Source organism: Petromyzon marinus, chromosome 5, assembly GCF_048934315.1.
Source record: "Petromyzon marinus isolate PM22_M1 ecotype Great Lakes invasive population chromosome 5, UKy_Petmar_22M1.pri1.0, whole genome shotgun sequence".
NCBI lineage: Eukaryota > Metazoa > Chordata > Hyperoartia > Petromyzontiformes > Petromyzontidae > Petromyzon > Petromyzon marinus.
In genome coordinates this window covers 12,851,457-12,876,498 of record NC_133671.1, presented here as the reverse complement: position 1 = coordinate 12,876,498, position 25,042 = coordinate 12,851,457, and the positions used below count along the sequence as shown (strand labels likewise).

The window sequence follows — 25,042 nt, the reverse complement described above, 5'->3', positions numbered from 1 at the left end:
GCCACTTGCAGGTTGCAGCCATAACAAATTCAATTCCATAAATACGAAGATTATTTTGGACAAAGTTCACAACGCCGTTTGCTTAGAATCCAGAAATATCCTGACATTAACAAACTCCCCCGTTGATCGCTTTACGATTCTTAATTTGGTCAAATAAGAGCTTGCCCCGAGGTTTAATATTGCTCATGCACAAAGTATTTTATTACGTCTATGTCCACGATTATTCTTACATTCCGTTGTTTCTCCCTCGCATAGCGCACTGTAACTAAGGCTCCACAAGCCTGTTGGGCTTTGCCAAGCTTCCGTCTTGAACCCAAAACATACGAAGCCGCTAAACAGTACACGAGCCCGAACAAAAATAAACCAACTCTCACCCCATGGCCATGCAAGCACAACAACTACAAATATCATTACTCAGGGTCAACAGTAAGCACTTAATGTGCATGGAATTGAAACCCCGAAGGAAATCACTCAAGGGAACCGTGAGTTCACCTCAACTTCTTGAAGCAGCTGTAGCTTGTGTGGCTTATCCGATCAGCCAAGTTGCCAACATCGACGAGGAACAGAAAAAGTCCTCATTTGCAATCAGTTTCAGTAATACATGTATATACACGGGCGGTCAACATTGATTCTGGCCTGCAGGTGGCTGGAGGGGCTCTCAAGTCAACGAGGTATGCACACGAGCCACATGGATAATGGGAGGCCCCGTTGCAGACTTGCTCAGTAAAAACACATTGTTGCCCTTTAGAGGTACGGCATTTAAAAATAAGTGTTGCCATCGAATGTGGAGCGCCTCGTATTTTACGTTTCGAATTTGCAACACGTCCTCCTCCAGCAGTGTAGACCGTCGTGTAATAACAATGCCAATCAGGGTGGAGTTTTTCCTGCCCGTTTTATACTAAGCATCCACATTGTACGAGTTGTCATGCAGTAAAGCTGTACCAACATTGGAAATTCCTAATATGCACCCATGTCCAACATTTATTGGAAGTGATCTTTGCTGCACATCATTTCCTGCTGCCACTCTTGATTACTGTGACTCCCTTTCATTCAAGTGATGGTATATGAATGACTGTGAAGTCAGATTTCATGAAAACATGTCTCAAACAGTCCAATTCACTGAGTGGGCCGACTGGTTTCACTTCCCGTTATGGTGCTCTGTGACAAGCCAAAGTGAAACTTGTATTTTTTTTAGGATAAGGTATTTACACTGTACTCTTTTCTTGCAGTACAAGTTCTATTTTTGCACAGCCTTATATCCCACACTGGTTAATAGAATCCCTGCAATGAAAAAATGCACTCCCCCCACACCAAATCCAGCCGCTGACTTACCTCTTAAATATCATATTTACCTCCATATGGATAGGGGCCTGGGCAGTCACGCGAGACAAGTGTGCATTCCTACAGAACTTTCAGGCGAAGACAACTTTTACAACACAAAAGTATCAATCTTTAATATAATGCATGTTCAACTTCAATTTAATGTGGTGTTACCAGGATATACATTTTAAAATTACAGACATAATTAAAATCTCTTATTTCGGCTAAGGATCAAACCTATACAAGTGTGTGATCTTAACTGTACATTCCCTCATCCCACAACACTTAATTCAATGTCTGGCATGTTGCCAGGGATATTGGCCTATGTCTCTAACTAAATGATCATGGTAACTGTTAAACATATTTTCAAGTGCTAGAGGATTCACATTTGAGTGAATTCTATCTTCAAGCAAGCAGTTCGTTGATATCCTAATGATAAAATACAATTTTAATCAAATATTACAATTGTGCATGAACATAGTCTTGCTTTAAACAATGATGAGCGCAATACAGAAATTAATGTTAATGGAATAGGTCCTCCAGCTGCTGTACGACAGAGACTTCCACCTCCACTCGAGCATCTTGCTGCAAAGCCTGCAGGTTCAGCGTGGCCTCCACCAATTTCTGCTCCACAGTCCCCGGATCGAGCCCGTCGCCGGTTTCCTGGCCATCATTCGGTCGGCCCGCGGTAGTCACCACCGGCTCTGTGAATTTCTGTGGTGGTATATCTCCCTCCACATCCGCCGTAATCATCTTGTGGGCGGCCCCACTGCGGAAGTGCTTCTCCAGAGCGTGTGACCTCCGGGCCAACACTGGCTGCAGGGCAGCTGTGTCGCTGAGCTGCAGGAGACTGGTCAGGTGCAGGAGGGCGATGCAGGCCTGCTCGCGGAGGCTCTCCGAGTATCGGAAGTCAGAGAAGTCCCTGAGGGCCTCGCTCTTGTCCAGGGCCTCCAGAAGGGCATCCCACACGGACGCGAACTCAGGCGCAGAGCCGAACCAGGCCCGACTGCCGGGGCACGACAACGCAAGAGCTGCTTTGATGCGCACCTTGAAGTTTTTGCATGAGCGGACGACGGACGTCAGCGCCTTGAAGGCAATAGGCCGCCACTCGGAGGAGACTGTACACCCACCACAAAAAAAAACAATCGTCACATTACCCTATTTATGGTCTGCTTACCAATTACCTGTCCTGAAACATGTTCGCGATAGGAGAATCCTATTAGCACAGAACAGGGGATCCGTACATTGTAAGGGAGTATAGAAGAAATGTTCATTTGATTTTTTATGACTTCTAAAATTATGCTATCTGAAATAAGGAACAAATATTTGGGTTGCAAAAGGAACTAAGTGCTAAATGAATGAAGGCACTCAAAGCATGTTTTGTTGAGAAAATCAGCCCAGTAAAATGAAATTACTTCAACTTTTTCATTTTAATTATACAGAGTAAATGGAAATAATATTGAATATGTAAAAAAAAAACGTAACAAGTATTGAGAGCATTTAAAAAAAAATTAAACAATTTCTACTTTAAAAAGTTAAATAACCTAAATATTGGATTTGGAATTAGCTTCAAAGAAGTTTGTGCAATGAAGCTGTTTAAACTGCCCCTTGACATCGCCTGTCCTCCATGCCCAAGCAAAGGCCTGAGAGAGAGCCGTGGGATTTCATCAGAGAACTATTAATAGAATCTGCTCCCCAGGGCGCGTCGGTGTGACATCATAAGCGTGTGAAACAGCCGCTGCAGAATGATCTGGATGACCAGACGCTCATTCCTTCTGCAGGGATGATAAAGGGTAAAAACTACTATACTTGGCACTATGAAAGACCCACCAATGGAAACAGGCTCATAAATAGTAAAGCTACACTACTTTTTTGGTTCATAATTACAAAAAAATGTGTGGTCCCTCTGTTTTCAGCACTACACTGCTGTGACAACCGTCGTAACATTTGTATAGCATGTATACAGCAAGCGTGTAAAATAGAACGCTAAAGGCAAACAATTGATGTATCACGCAGATTTGTGAAACTTCCTATCACAAGAGTCGACAAGAAGACAAAATCTAAACCTCAATTAAATACACATGTCCCTATTCCGCTACATTGGCTGCTATGTTTTAAAAAAATATTTCCTAGTTAAATACAAAATATTAATGGTCATGAAGTGGCAAGCAAAGGAGGGAACATGCCTGGGAGGGTGTTTATCGCGAAGATGCAGTGATGATTTCAGCTCATGCACAGGCGGTACATGGATTATTCAATCACAAAACCATGAGGGATGGCAACGGCCTGGGGAGGCCTTCATCCAGCAGTGATTTAGTCATGACCAACGACGATGGTGTGTTGCTGTTATTGGTGTTACGTTTAGGCTGCAATATTGTTGTTACTATTGTTTATAGTTTCCCGTGAGCATAACAGCATCCTTGAGCAGGACAGTTTAGGTTGTTTGATGTCACATTCCGATAAAACTTAACACAGCTGCTGCTGGCATGAGCGTTGGTGCCAAGGCAGTGGCCATGTGTGTGTGCGTGCGCTTGCCTGGCAGGAGGGCGGCATTGTGGAAGGCGTTGCCCACAGCATAGCAGGCGTTCCAGCGCACCTTCATGGTGGAATCGCTCAACACGGCACCACTCAGCGCGCTCACCGCCTCCGCCACCGCGGCCCCAAACCGCACGTCCGCCACGTGCCGTGGCTGCAGGAAGCGCAGAAGATTTCCCAGGCAGCGCACCGCGTTGCTCTTCACCTGCAAAGCATTTGCGCGTCATTTGCAATTTAGCCACGAGCGATAGGTTTGTCAATAAAGTTGTATTTATTTACATCAAAGTAAACAATCATCAAGACCAAACACGGTAATTGGTGATATTTGTAAAAAAAGGTTTACACTGAGGTCACTAATTACTGACCTGATATATTGCTAATATTGACGGGAAAAGTCCACACCAACATAGCTAAGAGTGGACAATGTGTCACTCCTCTAGTCGTATAGACTACACGAATAACAAAAGCTAATTCACATATACTTGACTAAGATTCCACAGGTTGCGGTCGACTAGACTAAGACTAAAATAAGACAATACTGACGAAAGAAATACTATTGAACAGAAAGCATTTATATGCAGCCAGCATCCATGCAGTCCGGCATGGATGCTGGCTGTGGACAGGTATAAGATGTCCAGCAGCGATCGTCACCACCTTGTCCTTGTCCTGTGCTGCTCCGATAGCTGTCCGGATGATGCGCAGAAGCAACATATCCGGCACCTCCATCAGGAAGTCATCTCCGAGCGTCTCCCTGTGAGTATTTCCAGAGGCCAGACAATAATAATAATAATGCCGCTTATTTTACCCAGAATAGCTTTATGGAATTTCAAGACTCCTTTTGCAGAGGATCCTGCACTGTAACGTTTGGACAATTCCAAATTAACAGTGTTTGGCATGTGGGAGTAAACCTGAGTGTCCACAAATACACCCACATAGATGAGAGGGTGACATTAAACGCTCTGCAAATATTGAAGAATCCACTGCTGTACTATCATCTCTTAGCCACCACACAGCCCAAACCTAAAACGTTCCTCGAAGTTTTCCTATCCAAGTATTATTTGAAAAGGTGAGGCATATTAAGGATGGTTTGGCAGATTTGGTAGCACGGTTAATGAACCATGTGAAGAAAGTGTAAGGCATAGGGTTAGCCATGAACATATTTTATCAACAAGCTGCACACATAAATTAAACTAGGCTGTGCATATGTGTTCCTGTAACTTTCCGACAGTCTGAGGCCACTCACACGTTGGTGATGAGCGTGTCGGTGAGGTTGCCCAATGACCAGGCCGCCTTGGTCCTCACGAGGAAGGAGGGGTCCTCCATGCACCGGAGCACGGCGCTGGCGGCATCCGACACAAACTGCACGTCCTGTGGATGAGAGACGGCAACCACTGCCACCTCAAGCGATCCACACCGCACCTGTGGTCCAGCTGCCTGTTGAAGACCTGACTGCCTTTGCATCAGGTTTCCATATTGAAACGAGCATCCCAAAGAACAAACGTCTTTTCTCCATCCATATAATACACGTGCGCACTCATGGACCACCACAACCTCCGTAGTTTGGGGCTTAAGGTTTATTTTTAAAGTTATGCTTGATGGTGCTTATGAGTTTATTTGCACCCCAGTAGCGCTTGCAGAGGTGGGCAGTTATTTTAGGAGCAGTCAACGATCAAACTCCCAGACCAGTGGGAACACCGCAGCCAATGTGACACCGTCTATAAACACAAAACCAAAAACTCACTAGCTTCTTCCCTTATAACGCGGCTTTTTACAAATACATCGTAGATAATATTTCAGGCAATGACCCTTCCTCAGTAGAAAACAGTGCTGTTTTACAGTGTGGTGCATGGAAAACTCTGGGAAATTCCATGTTGACATATAAATCGCATTTCATTCAATATTTAGACAGTTTTTCATAAACATATGCTTAGTGACAAAATCATGAACAGTAAAAACATTTCCACGTATCAATTTGAGAATACAAAAATCCATTGTGAAAAGCCAAGAGATACCATACATTTTCTTGGGACATAGTGAAAAGATGTTTCTTTAGTAAAAACATCTATCCAATGTGATAGATAAATATGAACAGTCCAAGTGTCAAGGTACATTTATAAGGTCCCGCATAAAAATTAATCCCTTTCTGCGTGTTTTGCACATGAGAGGAAATTGGTAAACATAGAGAGAGCCCATGCTTATGGGATAACACTTAGGGGCCTTCAAAGATGGATACAATAATTGCCATTTCCTGGCCAACTCACAAACCAGTGGGTTTGGGCAGTTTTGCTGAACTAATGCGATATTCTAACCCTCATTTCCAAAACGCTAGATCACAAACATGAGGTAATTCATACAGCAGTATCATCCACAAGTGATGACATCACCTTTACTCAATTCAAGGCCGAAAAAGGAAGACTTCTTCACAATTTTCATAAATCACCTGATGAAGCTGGTTATAATCACCAGCGAAATGTCGTACTCAAATTGTAAATGTTGTGGGTTTACTAACACACGTTTGTTCAGTAGTAACTAACGGACACGTTTTGTTTACGTGACAAACCTTGCAAATTGGCTGTGTCGGGTGGTGGTGGTGGGTTAACGACACATTTATATTTATGCGATCTAACCCAAAAAAAACCTTAATTATGGATATTGGTCGTGAAAGCCTACGTGTCAAACAGAATAAAGGAAGTAATCACAAACATCTCATTGTAACATGAAACAGGAATATGGCGCCCACCTCCCGCAGTGATGGGAACAGCAGGAAGACGCCGAGAGCTCGGACCGCCGCGGCCTTCACTTGCAGGCTCTCATCTGCACTCAAACCTAGCAGTACCGTCAGGCACACCATCTGCCTGTCCACCTGCACGCACCACCACAATGTTTTCCACATGTTGTCAAGTTCACATCTGTTACAAATGACTCGTTTTTTTTCTTCAGGTGGGAGGAATGTGGGAGGCCTGAATGCAGTTTGAATTGCTGGTGGTTGGAAGCTAGAGGTCAAAGTTCTTTATTCACATTTTGTAAATCACTATTACCCTGTTAATATATAACCATATATCACTGTATGCAAGTTATTTATTAACATTATGTAAAGCACTGCACTACTACTCTAACAATGTATAATTGCATATCACCAGATACAAATATGAGTATTGTATCTTTGGGGACCCAATATGTACGCAGGATTATGCCTCCCAACTGGCCTTAAGAAGTACTGGGTGCTGACATTTAACTGCCGTGCACAAAATATGTTGAGGGATTACACTGTAACTCACTTGCACCAATGCTGGAGAAGATAATGAATATTATTGTATTTCCATGATATGGACTTGTTGTATTATACGTGTAATATTGGCTGAAGCCAAAAAAAAGTTGGCTGGATTTATTTGGGAACCTCCTTGAGAGTTGGAGCTTCCACAACACAAGGCTACATTATGAGCGCACATGTGGTGGAAGCATTAGGCCTCAAGGCTTTCCAATGGGCCTACGTCAGGTGTGACCAACACGGTCAATGTGAGCCGCATATAAAACGATCAATCACACCATTAACCGTGCAGGCGTCATGCAATGTGGGGGGTTCCACGGAAAACCAGAGCTGGCTCAGCAATACCCACTGCACATGTGGACAAAATCAATTAGCTTTTATTTGAATGCATGCTGTGTAATATAAATAGGCGGTCGAAATATTAAAATAATTTCAGCGTGAGATATTATCTTAGTACTAAGCGGCTGACTTATAATTTTTGAAATACTTATTATTTTATGATTTGATAAAGCACTTCAAAAACAAGCCAAACAATCAGTGACAAACTAAATAAGCACTCCTTCACAAATTGCTCTCCAAACTATAATAAAAACAAATTAATCAGTGCTTTAGTTTTAACTTCTAGACTCTTGATTTTAAAAATTTTAGCTGCACCTTTTGTATACGTTGGTACCATTAGCATAAATTATTACGTTCATGATACATGCGTTGAATTCAGTGCGAGGATCATTTGATTATTTTTTTTTATAAACTATTTGCGTAATGAACAGTGTAGGTTTTCATGCTTGCGCTGACGTTACGCTCCACGTGTTGACAGCTTCTACAGTTCCTGTAGAAGCTGTCAACACCTGTCATAGCAACATGGAATGTTAACTGCTGGTTTAGAGCTGTGAAGAGAGAAGTGCGTCGCCTGAATGCTCATTTGAACATTAAATCACTTTGACTTGACAATGTTGCGCAGGGTAGTTTGGTGCCACCCACTGGCAGGAGGGGGAAGGCGTCGGGCAGGATGGTGGACAGCACGTCGCACGCGCTTGTTTGCAGGGCCGCACTCTGTGCGCTCTGCAGCGCCGGCGGTAGCGGTCCCGACAGCATTGCACTCCACACGCCCACAATCTGCGACACGACGCCGCCCAATGACACGCGCGTCTTGCACCACACCCAGCAGCCTCTCTCTTCGATTAGCACGGTTGGCTACGTACGGTGCGAAAGCTCAATATACATACCCAGCACTCCTGAGAGGCTGTATAATAATAATACGCAAAGAAATGTTGCCGCACGGTTTCAGTTCAGCCATGGCTAACATCAGTGGTGGGCAATATCTGAACTGGTTCTAAGCAGCATGGTGAAGTATGGCTAAGCAGCCCCCATAAACAATATGGTGTAGGGAGATCTTCATTCAGCAGTGGACTGACAAAGCACTCTTATTATTATGACTAAATGTTACAGAAAACACTGAACAATTAGGAGGAACATGCACAAGAAAGGAGGTGGAAGGTCTTGAATTGATTATTTTTAAATGCACTGAGGAAAGTGGGAGGAGGCTATAGAGCAAAAGGAAGATGATACAAGAATATGGTAAAATTACAAACTTAAGTGAAAGAGGCAATCGGCATTGGGCAGAAAACAGAAAAGTAGAATTCAATCCCATATTCAAAACACAATTTACAGTCCTTTAACCACTGCTGGATAAAGACCTCACCATATCAGATATGTGATTGGGCTTGTTTGGCCATAATTCACCATGCTGGTCAGCGCTGGTTGGGAAAGGCGGAGCCAAGAACCAGTTCAGATATAATTTCTCACTTTTGATTGCGGCCAGTAAACAAAATTAGCCTGGGTTCATAGCGCAGTATGCTATACACTGGGCTATCGCTCCCCCAGTATCTCCCATACCGAACAATTTTTCATCATTATTTCCATATACACACAGTACACAGCATCACAAGGTTCTCACAACAATGCCACATCAGCGCACACACAGGGATGAAGCGGTACCTGCTGCAAGGAGACCCCAGGGAGTGGTTGGGATGCATTTTCTTTGATAGAACTGGCACTCTGATTTAAGCTCGACCTGTACGTGATATTTATGGCTGTGCCCAGCTCCTCCAAAAGCTGATGGAAGACACACACATACCACAATACCTCATATAAATAGTTATTTTTGATTTAGAATAGTAAGAGCAGAAATAACCTCCAGATTCTTCTTCTGGGTGGCCCGGATCAGGTTTTGCAGAGCGCCAGTGTAAGGCGTGGCGAATGGAAGTGATGCGAAAGGCAGAGGGATCTTCGATTTACAGGCACAGCTCAAATACTTCAAATAGCCAAACCACAGCATGGGATATCCTGAACACAAGTAGTGTCGATACCGGTCAGGAAATCGAGACTGAGGAAGTCAAGATTTGTTATAATAGATTTAAGTAGATTAGGATTGACAGTGATGCTCAGGCATGTGTTTATTAGATTTATAGAAATAAATTTCACATTTGATTGCTGGGTGGCCCAGTTCAGGTGTTGCAGTGTGAAATCAGTTTTTAAAAGACCCCAAACTTTATCTTTAAATGCTCTATTAGAGAAAATGGCATGTGCCTGGTGTAATGCATTTTTAGCTGTTCCGTCTTGCCAAAATGAAATTGTAATATGTATATATATAATTGCTAATCCCCTCCTTCACAAACCCATATGTTGAGGTATACACATTGATAGTAGTGATGACATGCATGGGTGTAAAGCAGGGAACGAATGCAATCAGATACAGAAGTGGCATGAAGCAACCATATGCAACACATATCAATTAAAAACCATCACACACACAATTCGATGCCCGTATCATGTGCTTCAGAATCAACAAAAATCGATGCATAATTCCACCCTGACTGGATAGGAAATGTCAGCACATGCTGATGATGGTGACGACAATAATTATTGGCGTTCACTATGGCCAAACGATGCTCACCTTAGCTCCGTGCAGCTGCACGACAGGATTGCGGTCCCCTAGGCAGAGACTCACAATATCGGTCACCTCCTGCAGGCTGCCATGCGCTACAGGGAAATAACCCTTGATGAGATATGCCAGCACCTGCAGCAGCAAGTGGGAAGAAACAAGTAATAAGCATGGTTTCAGACATTTGTTAAGAATGGACAGGCTAATTAAAACATAATTGATTTCTACTAAATGTATGTCGAACTTCTTTCGCACCACACGTAGCCAACCATGCTAATCAGGTTCTTTCGGTAAAGTCACGTAGAACGGAAACAATATAATTAAAACAATATAATAAAATTATCCTAATGAGGACGCTGTCTTTCCGACAGCTCTGTTGAATTATTTCCCTTCTACGTGACTTTACCGAAAGAACCAAGAATATGAATCCATGCAGTCACAAAAGCTTTAAATCTAAAAGTATTTATGATCAATTTGCAGATGATAAAGAACCTATAGATAGGTTGATTCAAAGCAAATTTAGTTTTTCTTTTAAGTGAATGACTTACCCTATATTTCCCAGTGATTTTTTCTTTAATGTATGAGTAACCATTAAACATGTAAGAACGCAGTCATTCCTTGCTTTATTAAACTATTACGCTAATGATATATGCATCAAAACATGTGCATTTAATAAACTAATGTTACATTTCGGCTAATGGATCCGAGAGAACGAGAAAAATGAGACCAAAACATTTGAAAACAATGCACCTAAACACTCAATCGCAATCTTAGATCGGGGGTTGAACCATTCCACACTTAGTAACTATCGTTAAAGTACGTAATAACTTCCGGTATGCTTGTGTAGTGTAGCAGTGCCGACTGGAGACCAGAAGTAGCAATTGCAGAGGAAAAACTGGGGCAAGGGTCATGGAAGGTATAAGATCTGGGCCAAGGGTCATAGAAGGGATCCATCTTTGAGCTCCCAGAACCAGCTCGAAGGTTCGAGAAGGGGGGCGTGGCCAGGGCGTGGCCAGGGCATGGCCAGGGCGTGGCCAGGGCGTGGCCAGGGCGTGGCGAGGCCCCGCTGGAAGCATAAAAGGGGGTTAGAAAGGGAGCTCGGGGCTGTCCGTGGGAATTAGGGTCATCTCGCCGTGGAAGTCGTCCTCGTCGTCGCCGTCGTCCCTGTCATCGCCCGACGTCGCCACTGATGGATAGTCCGCCAGCTATCCAGTCAGTTAGCACCGTCGAGCTTGATGGTCAGCGTGACATCATCTGCTCAGTGAGTTGTGTAGCGTGAGTACGAGTACTATAAATAAAGAAGGTGCCTCGACAGTTATTGTCTCCGGAGTCCTACATTACATTTGTGTATGTACAGCCCTTTTGTTAATCCACTGGGAGTGGAGGGCCGTTCCATGTCATACGGGACATGGGGGTTATTCGACCATACTCCACCACACTGTATGAAGGTGGCAAGCAGACATGGGATCACAGAGCTACAGTACAATGGATATTGCGCTGTACTGCCCACTGCCAATGACATCAAGTGCGCTTGCGAAATGCATACACTGTACCTGTAACGCTTCCAGCCGGACAGGCAAGGGCTCACTAAAAGTGGGCTCGGGCAGCCCACGTCCCTCCATCTCCCGCCCTAAAATGAGCGTCGAGCAGAAGCTGACCAACCAGCAGCCCTGAGGGCAGCACTTTAATGCCATGTCCCAACTGCGACTCCTCGAACCGGCATTCCTCCACGAGTCGGTGCCATCCTGCAGCGGAGATGAATAACCCCTCCCGTCTTCGCCGTCTTCGGCCTTCGGTGGCCCCTTCGGAGCGGGGGACGAAGGGGCGCTGTTCTTTTGGTCAAACGACCCCCTTGGGAGCGCCCCTGGGGTGCTGGTCCCACTGGAGGCAGGGCTGGCGCTGATGGGCTGCGTCAGCAGGAGGTGCACCTCCGTGAGCGGAGCCTGGGCCGTCAGCACGGCTCCCAGCAGGGTGAGGCACGCCACGCGTACATTCACATCTGTGAGTACAGCACATACAAACCGGCTTTCAGTGACCACTGAATTAGCCTCTGCACCTTGGTGGTTCACGGACTCCAGCTACAAGCATATGCATGTGTATGCCGCAAAATAGAGAAACGATTTTACTCGACAATATACAAATAACACTGTCACACAATTTTTGTTCTGGGATAGTAAGTGTTATTTCGTAATTGCTTATGCCTAAAAAGTATAGAAAATGGCTATTATTCCCCACAAACTTTGCTTTTGTGACCAGGAGAGCGATATTTTGAAATGTACCTATTTTCAATGAGAAAACAGGCAAATGTGCGTCTTTTCATTCACATAGAGTCAGAAAAAAACAACATGAATCAAAATGAATATGTATTTATACTAAAGTAATACAAAAATAACTACAAAAGATTTAGAAGAAAGAAATGTTTCGAGATTGTTCCTCCCCACAGAGAACTCGGTCCGCTGTGGCCAGTCCCGCCTGTGGTAGTGCGCCTTTGGTGTCTAAATCTTTTGTAGTCATTTTTGTATTACTTTAGTATAAATACATGTTAATTTTGATTCAAATGTTGCTTTTTTCTGACTTAATGTGAACGAAAAGACACAAATTTGCCTGTTTTCTCATTGAAAAGAGGTAAATTTCAAAATATCACTGTCCTGGTCACAAAAGCAAAGTTTGTGGGGAATAAAAGCCATTTTCTGTAGTTGAGGCATAAGCAATTGGGAAATAACACTTACTACCCACAACCAAAAAAAAAAGATTTGTTCCAGTGTAATTATTGCCATTAAATGTTATGTGTATAGGTCATTAATGCATTTCTTTTTTTGTCTATCAACTCCACAATTGTGATTTTTAAGTAATTTCCTTTCGATTCTCTCACTATGGTGGGGTTTACTATTCCAGTCAAGATGGCACGTGGTTCGCGTGAAAATGATACCTCTGTGGCGTGTGAATGGCCACATGTGCCTCCAAACTCTGCTGAGCAGGCCTGGGTGAAGACGCTTGTAAGGCACGTTCAGAACCAGTGTGGCCAGGCACTAGAAACCAACAGTGAAAAGTGCGAAAACTCATGATTATCACAATCATTACGCATGGTCTCCCCACTGCAAGATGGAAGTCTCCCCCTGACATCACTTTCCTTCATCGTCCTGCAATCCTACAATCCATCTGACGTCTGCACATCAACCAATGTCATTGCTGCATCTCCATAATAGTTGTCCTCTCATGCAGCTTCTCTATTCTGGATGACATTCCTTTACTAGTCTTGTCAATCCATTAGCATCCTTTGTAGCTGGTCATGCCCAAACAATTTACTTTTCTTAGCTGTCGATATCATATATCTGGTTTGCCAACCTGAATGTGAAATTGTAGTTATTGCTCTGCATCTACATCAGCCATACGTAATATTTATTCTCTTGATATTAACGTTCTGTTTCCTGTCAGTAAATTTTTGTTAAAAAAAATTTTTCCCTCCATGCTTCTTGATGCAATATTCATTCTTTGTTCCATTTTCTGTTTTGGTTTCTCTATTACTGATCCATGTCATAGTTGGAAAAAGGAAATGATTTTAACAAGTGTTCCTCAGGCGCATTGGTATGCTGCTCTTCAATATCAAGTTCAGCTTTTATAAAATCGAAAGGAATACCATCCTCTTTCACTGAAGGTATTTTCACTGCAGGAATTAAGACCATTTCCTAAAAACTATGCTACTTCTTAGACCAGTTTCTAAAAACATTACATATATATTGCAGTAAAGTAATCTGTTAGTGGTAATAATGCGATGTGCTCCCTTCACCAAGCTGTACAGTGAAGTACAAACCAAGCAACCTCATGGAATTTCACACACCGCGCAAGTAAACAAAATTACGTATATAAATCACCTGCCCAAAACATAACGTGAAACCACTGATCCTGCAAAAAGTGACTCCACATCCTATAAATCCTGAAGCAAGCGAGGTGGCGCCACACCTTGATGATCTGCGTGAGGGTGAGGACGGAGTTCTCGGCGAGAAGCGCCAGCAGCAGAGTGCGGTGCAGTTCTCGAACGCTTGATGCCAGCGAGGCAGAGAGTGACGTGAACGCCGTGGTGCCCTGAGCCGCCTCCTCAGCCGCCGACAGGAACTGCCGTGAGCCCTCGAGCAGCGCTGAGAGGGCCTGCAGAGCGCCGCTGCGCACCTGGCATCACCACCCCACCGCGGTACAATGGGCAGAAGGGAACGACATTGAAGGAGGTTGTCGGGTGGCGCAGGGGCCAGAGCACTGAGCTGTCGCCGCTGAGTTTCTGGATTCGAATTGGGGTTCCAATTGCCTGCGATTGAAACTGTGTTTCAAAGTCATCGAGTTGATGGTTTTCACCTAATTTGGCTAAATTTAGCCATGAGATATATGAGAGGGGAAAAAAATTTGCAGTTTGACTCTGGACAGAAACTAAGGTCACTTGAGTTTAACAAGTAGTTTTGTAGGGTCCACCTATGAGTACCATTCTCTAACATGTGGGGTTGCACTGTCCTAAAAGAGTTCCAAATGGATTAATTAAATCACGACAGAATGCTAATCGCACAATTGCAACATGTTAAATCATTTAGGATAAGGGTTCCTGCTACTATTCACAGGGAATTGTATAAACCAGTGGTGGGTAGGTTTGTCTTTGGGTTTATGCTCACCATTTCAAGCCCAACTAAAGATTAATGGAAATGTAGTTCTGCGTGGATGCTGAGGGTATGATGATGGTAGTTTTAATTGCAAATATACTTGGAAGGCAAGGCTTCATCGATAATTTACTTTAAATGTATAAAAAATGTATGTAATTTGGGGTGGAACAGTGGTTCAGGGTTAGTATATTGCATTATGAATATTATATACGTATATAAATCACCTGCCCAAAATATATTATTTATAACCTGCACAATTTTGCAAACAGATTCAAGAGTTTGAGCATGACTTGGAGGCACAAAAAATCCTGCATCATTTAGATAGATTCCCAGCCATGGCTAATATCAGTGGCAAGTGATATCTGAACCTGTAACTATGCCCCCGACTTCAACAATCCACGACTGGACACCTGGAGATGCATGCTGGTGAGCTACGTTGTTGATGGACTGCTGGGTAATCAAGACTGTAAACGAAAAAAATGCACAGCTCAAATCAACACATACGTGGAGTGGTGGGGTGGGAAGTCCAACTTACCTTGTTGGAGGAGTCCTTGAGGATGACAGTGGAGAGAGAGAGCGTCTGGCCTCCTCCCAAGAAGGGTGCATCGGGGATGAAGGCCGCCCAGTACCCGTACACGACGCGCTTCTCTGCCGCCTTAAAGGCTGCCAGCAGACAGCACAGCGCCGCCTGTCGCACCCGACTCTGCTGGATGCTGGTTTACCAGTGAGGTTTATCGCAAAATTATTCAGAAAAAAAAATATATTCTTTCTCATAAGGTAGTAAACTTTGGATTATTTGTTTGCGGATTATCCAGGTTGTAGATTAAGCGTGCTCACTATTATTAGCAGCACGTCAATTGTCAGCGAATCATTTTCCACATTTCTGTCAATAATTACTTTAAGAAACAATAAACAGATGATACATTCTACATCTTCACCAGCATTCTATGTATGTAAACAATATGTTTTAATCGCCTAATTTACATATAGATTGGATTCAACCGTGTTTTGTTATCTGTGGGCAACCCGTTCTTCCCATTACGCCGGATATTTGAGAGTTGACTATGTTCAAATGTGTGTATATGTCTGCTTACATATGTACGTATATCTACTTGTACATATGTGTACAAGTGAGAGGAGTGGTAGCGTAGCGGGTAGCGTGCTGCGCTACCAACCCGGCGACCCAAGTTCGATTCCTGCTCACGGGAAAACACCAGTGACGATTATCTGAACCGGTCCTGAGCCTCACCTAGGTTGACTCAGCCTCAAATGAATACCTGGTGCGGTGCGTAAACATTGCCACTTGAGAGACAAAGGCAGTTGGGCGTGGTGTTGGCCGCCTACCCGCTCGTGTGCCGTGCTGGTGTAAATAAGTGCTCGCTAACAGCACTTGTTCCAACAGTCTGTTAAGGCTATACGGGGGAGCTTTGTCTTTGTATACCCACTTTAACATAAAAGCAGGTACAGTCATGCATGCTACACACTCCGAATATAAAATTGCGTCCTCACCGGAGGCGTCGCTGGTGTCCAGATTCGCTGTCAGAGAAGTCCGATTCGGAGCTTGTGCGTAGCCGCCATGCTGGTGTTAGAGATACTGCATCTCCACTACTCTCCTCTTGAGATTTAAAACAAAACAAAATCAATGATCACTTATACTGCTAATAACATTGAGGCATGTAACAATTTCTCCTTCTTTGCGATTTAATGAATTGTCATGATTTGGGATGACAATTTGATTGAATATTTTTTTTTTACATTGTGGTAGTTGAGTACCTCTAGTGGATTCAGGGGTCATTTGAACAAATTACACAAACATATTAACCTAAAATAACATATGATTACACGTACAACTTAACGCATGTATTTATATCCACATGTAAAGAGCTACAGTGTGGTCCTTACTGGATCTTGCAGTGTACTGGCAGGGAGTGTCCTCTTCCTGTAGGCACAAGCAGAGATGCACAATACAATTGCAATTCACCTCCATTTATTACAGAACATGGTCATGAAAATTAACCAATTTAACTAAACATCACTGTCATGCAGGCATGGCAGTGCTTGTCTATAATCTGAATTTTACTTCATTCTTACTGTGCACCCTGTTTAAATACTCGGAGCAGAAATATGAGGTTAAATGGATGCACACATTGTTGAAACATTATCACTTTCCAAAGCCCTTGACAAAAATAAAATATGATTATGTCATTAATTGCAGTAAATGTCACGTGCTTGGTTACAGCTGTCATTGTGAAACCGCACCTCCAGAGAAAGGCTTTCTGCTTGAGACGTGCATGAGGCCATGGGGCTCCCTTCTGGGTCATTATGGACATGATCAGTCGTCCTTCCTCCTCTCTTACCTGCCATATGAGGAGCCTGAAGAGATCAAGTTAAATCACATCGCATGAGCGGTTAAGCATAACCCATTTCAAAATTGCAAAAACATTTCCAAATCTTTGAAGTACTAATGAAGATACTTTAGAGCTGCAACTCCTAATTATGGCAAAATACAACCCTGGTAGCCTGTAACTCTGAACCAAGCCACCTGAAGACTTCTCCCAATCTTTCAGCAAAGTACATTCTCTGACTTTTCTCATCCCTGGGGTGCTACTTTTTGAAGTTGGTTAGTCAAATTCACTTTCACAAAGTTCACAACCGTAAACTGTCTTAGTGCTTCCCAAACTATTAAAATTTCTTTAAGAGAGGAAAAACTTTCACCATTAATCAACCGCAAAAGAGTAGACGTTGGTTATAAGCACACATTCTGGCGAATTGCCCGATGATGCTGGATATAATTACCGGCGAAACGTCGTATTCAAACTGTAAATGTTGTGGATTCACTCTTCAACACACCGGTGGGCTAAAGTAGTGAACTAATAGTCTTTTGTCAACGTGACACTTTTTTTTTGCTGATTGGCCATGTCGGGTGGTGGAGGGTTACGACACATTTATAAATAAACGCGATCTAACCCAAAAACCAAGGCCATGGCGCGCTTGTAACTGAAGTGTGCTTGTATCAGAAGTTCCCCATAGCCTCCACCCCCCCAGTGTAATGCAAGCATGTGTTTCTTAATCAGAACTGTGCTGAGTTCAAGTGTGCTTATATATACAGCTTCTGATGTATTGTGAATGATTGGATATTTGTGAAACAGCTTTATAGCTAATAGAATTCCTCTAGTATAAATACAAAATTCTGATTCTGCCATAACTCAAGTTAACACGTCTGAAAAATAAACCACCTGACAATCTAGCCTTAGTTCCTGGCACTCCCACTCACCTTCTCACGGGAAGGCGGCACCTGTGGGGGCCGCATGGGTGCCTGGCCCCCATCGTACTGGGGCAGCGCGGTGGGGTAGAGCATGTCAGCCGTGAGCTGCGGTGCACCAGGGAGCCCGTAGAACATACACCTCTGTATCACCACAAACAAAATAAGATGTGAGCTGCACAACCACATTTAACAACATTTGTGGCCTCCTTAGTCTGTAAGGATACTTGCCACAGATCTTTTTTTTTTGCCTGCAGATAGCTGCCCGATCAAGCTGGAGGTTACTATATCATGTTAATTACTGGATTAATATACAGTCTAAACTTCAACTAGGTACTTACAAAATTATTAGACATGATGCATATGTTCAATATACTACTGTATACATTTGATTAAAGTATAGCATTCTTTTTATTGGCAGAAATTATTTAAATGACAATCTGCAGAACACTGTATTTTGTTGACAAGAAATCATGTGTTGCGATTGAATGGAATGTACTCATACATTTGTGCACACTACAGCAGATGTGGAATGCATGTGTTAAATGTGCATGAAGGAATGTAAATTAGTTTTTACTTAACCCAAACCTTAACCAACTACGTAAACCGAAATTATGTAATTACTGTTCAGCTACGCTCATGTTAAATTGCATTGTTCAAGCAGCCACACATATAAAACACAATAATTAAAAAAGACAAACCTTCAGCGTTGCCAAGAGTATGCCCATCTGCTCCGTAGGACTTGGTCGAAAAGTAAAAAGAATTGCATTTATGCCTTTCAGAGCATTTTGCAGAGTCTACGAATATCCAAACAACATAAAAACAGCAAGTGTTCATGAAAAAACCCTGAAAACACACAGCTTTTAGTCTGTACATGCATTATGCATATATACTGATGATGTGTGCCCTGGGCTGTCTGATGCGAGTTTGAAGATTCACTAAAAACAATTGTTAATGAGAATACAGTTAATAATAAATACATTTTAAAATCAGGGTCAGGTACTCTGGAAAAGCACCTTCGTGATGACTGAATTGACATGTAAAAACATATGGCATTTGCGAGTGACATCACTCCGTTGCCATGAAACATCTAACTAACTGTGAGGTCGTTTTTCTTACGAACAATGATTCAAACTCATGTCAAGACAGCCTGGGACACACAGCCTAGGTAATCAGGTCCAAGGTTAGCAGAATTCGAATTTTTATTTTCATCTTGATTTCATTGTTTACATGATTCTAATTAGATGTTGAATTAAATATGTAATCAATTACGTAAAAATGCACGTAAAATGTAAAGTTCGTAATCACCTACAAAATGTGTGAGCATTAAAATGTCACGTATTGCCTTGTGCAAGTTTAGGACCAAAAGAACATTGCTCAAGGTTTAATTTGCTTTGGGTGGATATGAAATGAAATGCCTGGGGATTGTTAGTTAAGTGTGCTACCCTCCATACCAGTGGTTCTTAAAGTGTGGTCCCCGAACTACCAATGGTCCGTCATGGTCCTCCAGGTGGTTTGCGGGCTGATGCAAATGTAGGTTAATCCGGCAATTATAAATTAAATTACCCTAACCCATTGACATAAATGCCTCCCCAGACCCCTGTAAAAAAAAACCTTAGTTGCATCATTTTTTTCATGTTCTTGTCATATGAATAATTTCATATTGCTGGTATTTAGAGATGAGTGAATGCGTTTTGTCACCAGAGGTGGGGGGCTGGGTGGTCCGCGGAAATATTTACATTGGTGGCCAAAAAACTTTGATAAACACTGCTCTATATCATGACAGCTCTAAAAGCAGTGTGCTAAGATATTTAAATAATCTGAATCTTTATTTATCGTGGAGGATTCCAATGAGCTATTAAACTCTTTTACAGGTGTCCAGTAGAAGTGTTGTGTGCAGTGTCCCCCAATGCAAACTTCACCTTGCAGTATGTGATGTAATCTGTGTCATCCAGCTTGCTGGCACGAAGGATGGTGAGAAAGTGGGTGAAACAGGCCTCTCGGTATGGCTCTCCCATTGCTGCCTCTGCGGGCTGCCTGTGGATTTAAATAGTTTACTTGTAAAACGCAACTGCATTTGAAGATTATTGCAGAGTGTAAATGGAGGGTAGTGGGAAATAACGTACCAAGAGGTGAAAGTTTTTTAAGGTGCTCTTTGATACATCAATTGCTGAATACATTTTTCATAGCAAATGGATCATTAGGGAAACTACAATTCTATTCAACTACATCCAATGTAACGTTGATCAAGTGGCAATTACATTGTGTAGTATTTTCATGTTATAAGTAGCGCCTTCGAAATGGACTACTTTTTCGTACTGTGTTTATAACGGTACTTCTTCATACAATAGGAGTGGCTGTGTTGTTCATGGACCTGATACTCATGCCAGAAAATGAGACAGCACTACCAAGATCCTGGGTTGGAATTCTAGGCCAGTTTGGTCAACAATTGGACAAAAACACCAGAATATTACATGGGCACTCAGGATACCATATGTTCAAATGGAGACTCAAGAACTCTCCATGGTGTGAATATGGTGAACACCGTAAAACAATGGAACGTGCAGGGGGATTTAATGTCCACTGTACTCCATTCCCTGGAAACACATCTGAGACTCACTGAGCATCTCCTGAAACTCTGGACTGGATATCTAAACTTCAAATCATACTGTAAAATGTTAGTCCTCCATATAAAATCATCATTATCTGCAAAGTATATTCTAGTTGGTGAGTAATGAATATTACAGGCTGTGAAGAAGTACACACCTTGCGCAGAGATGTGCGATGCACTGAAGAGCCTTGACCCGTACTTCTCCATCAGAAAAGGACAGGCCTCCTAGCCTGAATAGCGGGTCCTTGGGAAACTCTCCCACCAGCTCTGGTAAAAACTGGCAGCACAGTGTGAAGGATAGATATAAAGCATAATACTATCGCGCATATTGACATATTAATATAGTTTTATATTGTAGATCAGTGTTCCTCATTGCAAGGCCCACGGGCCACTGGCGTCCCCTGGTGGCCTTCAGTGCGACCACTGTGCAGCCCCAGACAATATGCAAATGTGAAAACACTCCATCATGGTGTCAAACTCAATGGTTTCAAATGTGTGGCGGCCCCTGTACTGATGTCTTATTGGCAAAAGTGGCTACCCTCTGAAAATTAGTGAATAACACTGTTGTATATTGTGGTGATTGCAGGAGACACATAGCCATACCTTTTGACACCGGAATCCATTGTTGTAAACGAGTGAAGCCAAAACCTCAAGGAGCTCATAGTAAAGCCACGATCGGCACTCATTTATGGCTGTGATGATGTACGACACCAGATGCTTCAAACAGTCATCGTCAATTGGAACCTACAACAAGGGGCACAAGTCACAACGTGGCCTGGCAGTTACATTAAACTTAAGCCAAGTTAACTCACAAAGCAAACATTATTGCATCAATGCAATCATTTAAAATATAAGCTATACAGATAATTGGCAAACAGTTATAATTTCCAACATTAAAACAAATTATATAACTGAATTAACTTATATTTCTTTCTAAATGAGCATGCAGTTCAAAGTATGAGTGGTTAATAAACTACAGATTATTAATGACTGTATGTGGAAAAACGTCATGCTATTGAAAAACACGACCAAAAGCACGATGAGTTTAAATGAACCTTCAGTGGGGTAATTTAGGAATAGTATCCTGCCTACGTTAAACATAAACGTAAGGGTGCAAATGAGGTGTCATCTTGTGGTTGTGAAAATATTGTAAATAAAACCCTAATCTCATAGATAGCACCATGCTTAAATAAAGTTCAGTAAAAGAGATTCACAGCAGTTTACCTGGAGCCTGCTTATCAGGTGGCTGATGAGGTGGCACACCTTGACCAGCAGATGTTCTTGCTGCCAAGGCACCAGGTGAGTAGCATGAACCAGGAGTGCCGACACCTCCTAAACACAAACATATTGGCCTCGGAGTTATATTAACCAAATATTAAAGTCAATGTGATTGTTAAACAGCACTGCACGATGAACCCAGTGAACCGAGTTTGATATCTAGATATGGTGAAAATAAGGGGGGGGGGGTGATATCTAAATTGGTCCTAGGTGCCTCACCTTCACCAACCTGCACTGACCAACGTGATGAAGCATGATCAAACAACTGCTATGATTGACATGGTTTGGGGAGGTAATGGACTTATCATGTTCAATTCATGATCATATAAATAATGTTTTGTTGGAGTCATCATAGTTTACAACCCTTTGCTGGATGAAATCCATGTCATGAGGGTTGTGGTTGCTCATACTTCACCAAGCGAGTCAGTGCAGGTTGGTGGAAAGGAGGGGTGGGCAGGAGCAGTTCAGATATCACTAACCACAGATATTAGCTGTGGTCAGGAATCAAAATTCTGGTAGCTGGGTGCATAGTAGAGGGCGATGACCACTGTGGCTACTGCTCCACCCCATGCAATCATATATCACTCACACATTATAAGAATCAAACCATCAACATCCTCAAAAAATGTTCATAGTGCACTAATTATAAAATTTCATTGCTAAGCTATGAAAGTGTGTAGCGATGGGAAATCTGCCTCGGTGAAGGCCAATATTTTACAAATGGCCCAGTGATGACTGATGGCCTTAGTCTAAGTTTTCTTGTGGTTGTTGTTGACTTGCATCCCATTGGGATTTTTTGCACACAGCGTTGGTGTACGGTGCTTTTTTTTCAGGAATATTTTGCTGTGTTTTTTTTCATGGATTTTCTGTTTGCACAGTCACATAGCCACTTTAAGATGTTTTTCTTGTTCGTGTTTTTTGTTTTTTTGTTTGTTGTGGTTACACCCGATTCAAGAGCCGAATGGCTCACAGGGCTATACCAAAACAAATAAACCGAAACTCTGGACAATACTTACTAAATGTCCAATTGCGTAACATCACTGCCTTGCTGATAGCCAACCGTGGATGCCCGGCGTCCACCTTTGGCCACATCACATCAGATGGCGACGGTTAACTTTGGATAAACGGGCCCGAGTGACGGGATCAAGCATCGGCTATCGATGGGCCCAGCTAAGTCCAACGTCGAACAGAAATCGGCTAAAAAAAAAAGGTGCGGCGACGTTGGCACGTGTGTCTGCGAGGTTTTTGTGTGTGTGTGTGCGTGCGTGTGTGTGCGTGTGTGACAACTCTCTGGGCCCAGACGCGGGGAAGGGCCACCAACGTAGCGACGCACCCGCGGGTCTGGCGCGGAGGCCTCCGCGTTGAACGAGATCATCTGGTCGAGCAGCAGGTGGATTTCGGTGCGGGTGGCCTCAGAGTCGGGCCCGTCCCGACGTACGGCCATGAAGCGGCCGTGCAGCCGTGACAGCTCCATGAATGTGGTGGTGGTGGTGGTAGGGGTGGAGGGGGCTTGTCGAGAGGACTTCTCCGTGCGTGTTCCCTGCCTACGAATAGAACGAGAGAGACGAACGAGAGAGGGTGGGTGGGGTGAATGAATGAATGGATGGGGAGATGGCGTGTGTGGCCGCAGCGATGCCGGGTCAGAGGTTTCGCCTCCAGGTGCATGCGACATTTGAGAGACATCGCGTTGTACGCTTTGGGGGGACGCATTATCGTAATACGGTATTTAACTTGTGCTTTTAGGTTAAAGTGCAGTTTAGGTGCATTGATAACGATATCATTTTGTTTCGCGTGGGGCTTTTCGCTACACATCATGGAAATGATTTAAGTTTGTGACAAGAATGATTAGAAGTTTCTTCACCGTCTGGGTGGCATAAGTCGACTCGTAACAGAAGTTGTATAAATGTCTAAACACAACACAACTCCTTGATGTCCACAACAGATTACAGACGTACTTGTTTACAGGATTCGTCTTAACAGTGTTGCAACATTCGGGTGTGTTGTTACTTACGGTTCGCTGATGGAAGACGCCCGGTAATCAGAATCGAAATCTTTACTTATCCTGGAGGAATCCGATGAGCTACAAAGCTCTTTTTTTTCCACAGAAAGTCCAATGGAATAGGGCAGTGTGAGCGAGTTACATCAACAACAATACAAACAGACGACAGTTCATCAAGACAGCGAAAAGCTAAGAGAGCCGCTAAAGGAAAACGTTAAATAGCACAAAGTACAGATTTTGCACATCAATCGCAAACGTTCGCCCGACATTAAATTGTTGCGACCAAACGAAAAGAAATCTGAAGGAAGAGGTTTCACTTGACAGGGCTGAGAGAGCGCTCGCACCCAGCCAGCAAGAGCGGCGTGACAAGCCGCGCTCAGGGGCGAGGCGAGCCAGGACGCAAACTCGTGGGCAGCGTGCGCACTTGGACGGCCATCTTACGTGGGGGTGGTGGTGGGGAGGATGTGGGGGTGGGGGGGGTAGTGGGGGATGCTGGTGGGGAGGGGGTAGTGGGGGATGCTGGTGGGGAGGATGTGGTGGAGGGTGGTGGTGGGGAGGGGGTAAGTGGGGGGTAGTGGGGGATGTGGTGGTGGTGGGGAGGGGGTAGTGGGGGGTAGTGGGGGATGCTGGTGGGGAGGGGGATGTGGTGGGGAGGGGGTAAGTGGGGGGTAGTGGGGGATGCTGGTGGGGAGGATGTGGGGGTGGTGGTGGTGGGGAGGGGGTAAGTGGGGGGGGGGTAGTGGGGGATGCTGGTGGTGGTGGGGAGGGGGTAGTGGGGGTAGTGGGGGATGTGGTGGTGGGGAGGGGTAGTGGGGGGTAGTGGGGGATGCTGGTGAGGAGGGGGATGTGGTGGGGAGGGGGTAAGTGGGGGGTAGTGGGGGATGCTGGTGGGGAGGATGTGGTGGGGAGGGGGTAAGTGGGGGGTAGTGGGGGATGCTGGTGGGGAGGATGTGGTGGAGGGTGGGGAGGGGGTAAGTGGGGGGTAGTGGGGGATGCTGGTGGGGAGGGGGATGTGCTGGAGGGTGGTGGGGAGGGGGTCGTGGGGGATGGTTGGGATGGGGATGGAGGGGAGAGGGGTGGAGGGGGTGGTGGTGGTGGGGGGTGGTGGTTGGTGGGGGGATGGTGGTTGGGGGGGATGGGGGTGGGGAGGAAGCTTCCGTTCGATTTATTGAGGCTGACGTC

At 44.0% G+C, this 25,042-nt stretch overlaps 1 protein-coding gene across 1 annotated transcript; it reads right to left on the bottom strand.

The window, feature by feature from the left end:
• Positions 1-1,427: 1,427 nt before the first annotated feature.
• Positions 1,428-24,321, bottom strand: HEATR6 (HEAT repeat containing 6). Its single transcript, XM_076061612.1, has 23 exons — positions 23,873-24,321; positions 23,195-23,405; positions 21,808-21,915; positions 21,187-21,327; positions 20,739-20,860; positions 19,895-20,009; positions 18,674-18,769; positions 17,985-18,116; positions 16,970-17,083; positions 16,613-16,649; positions 16,220-16,325; positions 15,246-15,423; positions 14,028-14,234; positions 12,997-13,096; positions 11,621-12,066; positions 10,080-10,202; positions 9,122-9,238; positions 8,105-8,239; positions 6,596-6,718; positions 5,099-5,223; positions 4,510-4,606; positions 3,856-4,060; positions 1,428-2,438 (listed from the first exon to the last, which is right to left on the bottom strand). Exons 2-23 carry the CDS (start codon positions 23,333-23,335, stop codon positions 1,843-1,845), a joined length of 3,564 nt encoding a protein of 1,187 aa, XP_075917727.1. The 5' UTR covers positions 23,336-23,405; positions 23,873-24,321; the 3' UTR covers positions 1,428-1,842.
• Positions 24,322-25,042: the final 721 nt, after the last annotated feature.

Coding starts and splice junctions, on each gene's coding strand:
- HEATR6 (XM_076061612.1), bottom strand. CDS start 23,335: ATGGAGCTGTCACGGCTGCACGGCCGCTTCATGGCCGTACGTCGGGAC. Junction 21,328..21,807: donor ACCTGATAAGCAGGCTCCAG/GTAAACTGCTGT, acceptor CCCTTGTTGTAG/GTTCCAATTGACGATGACTG. Junction 18,117..18,673: donor TACTCTTGGCAACGCTGAAG/GTTTGTCTTTTT, acceptor GTGGTGATACAG/AGGTGTATGTTCTACGGGCT.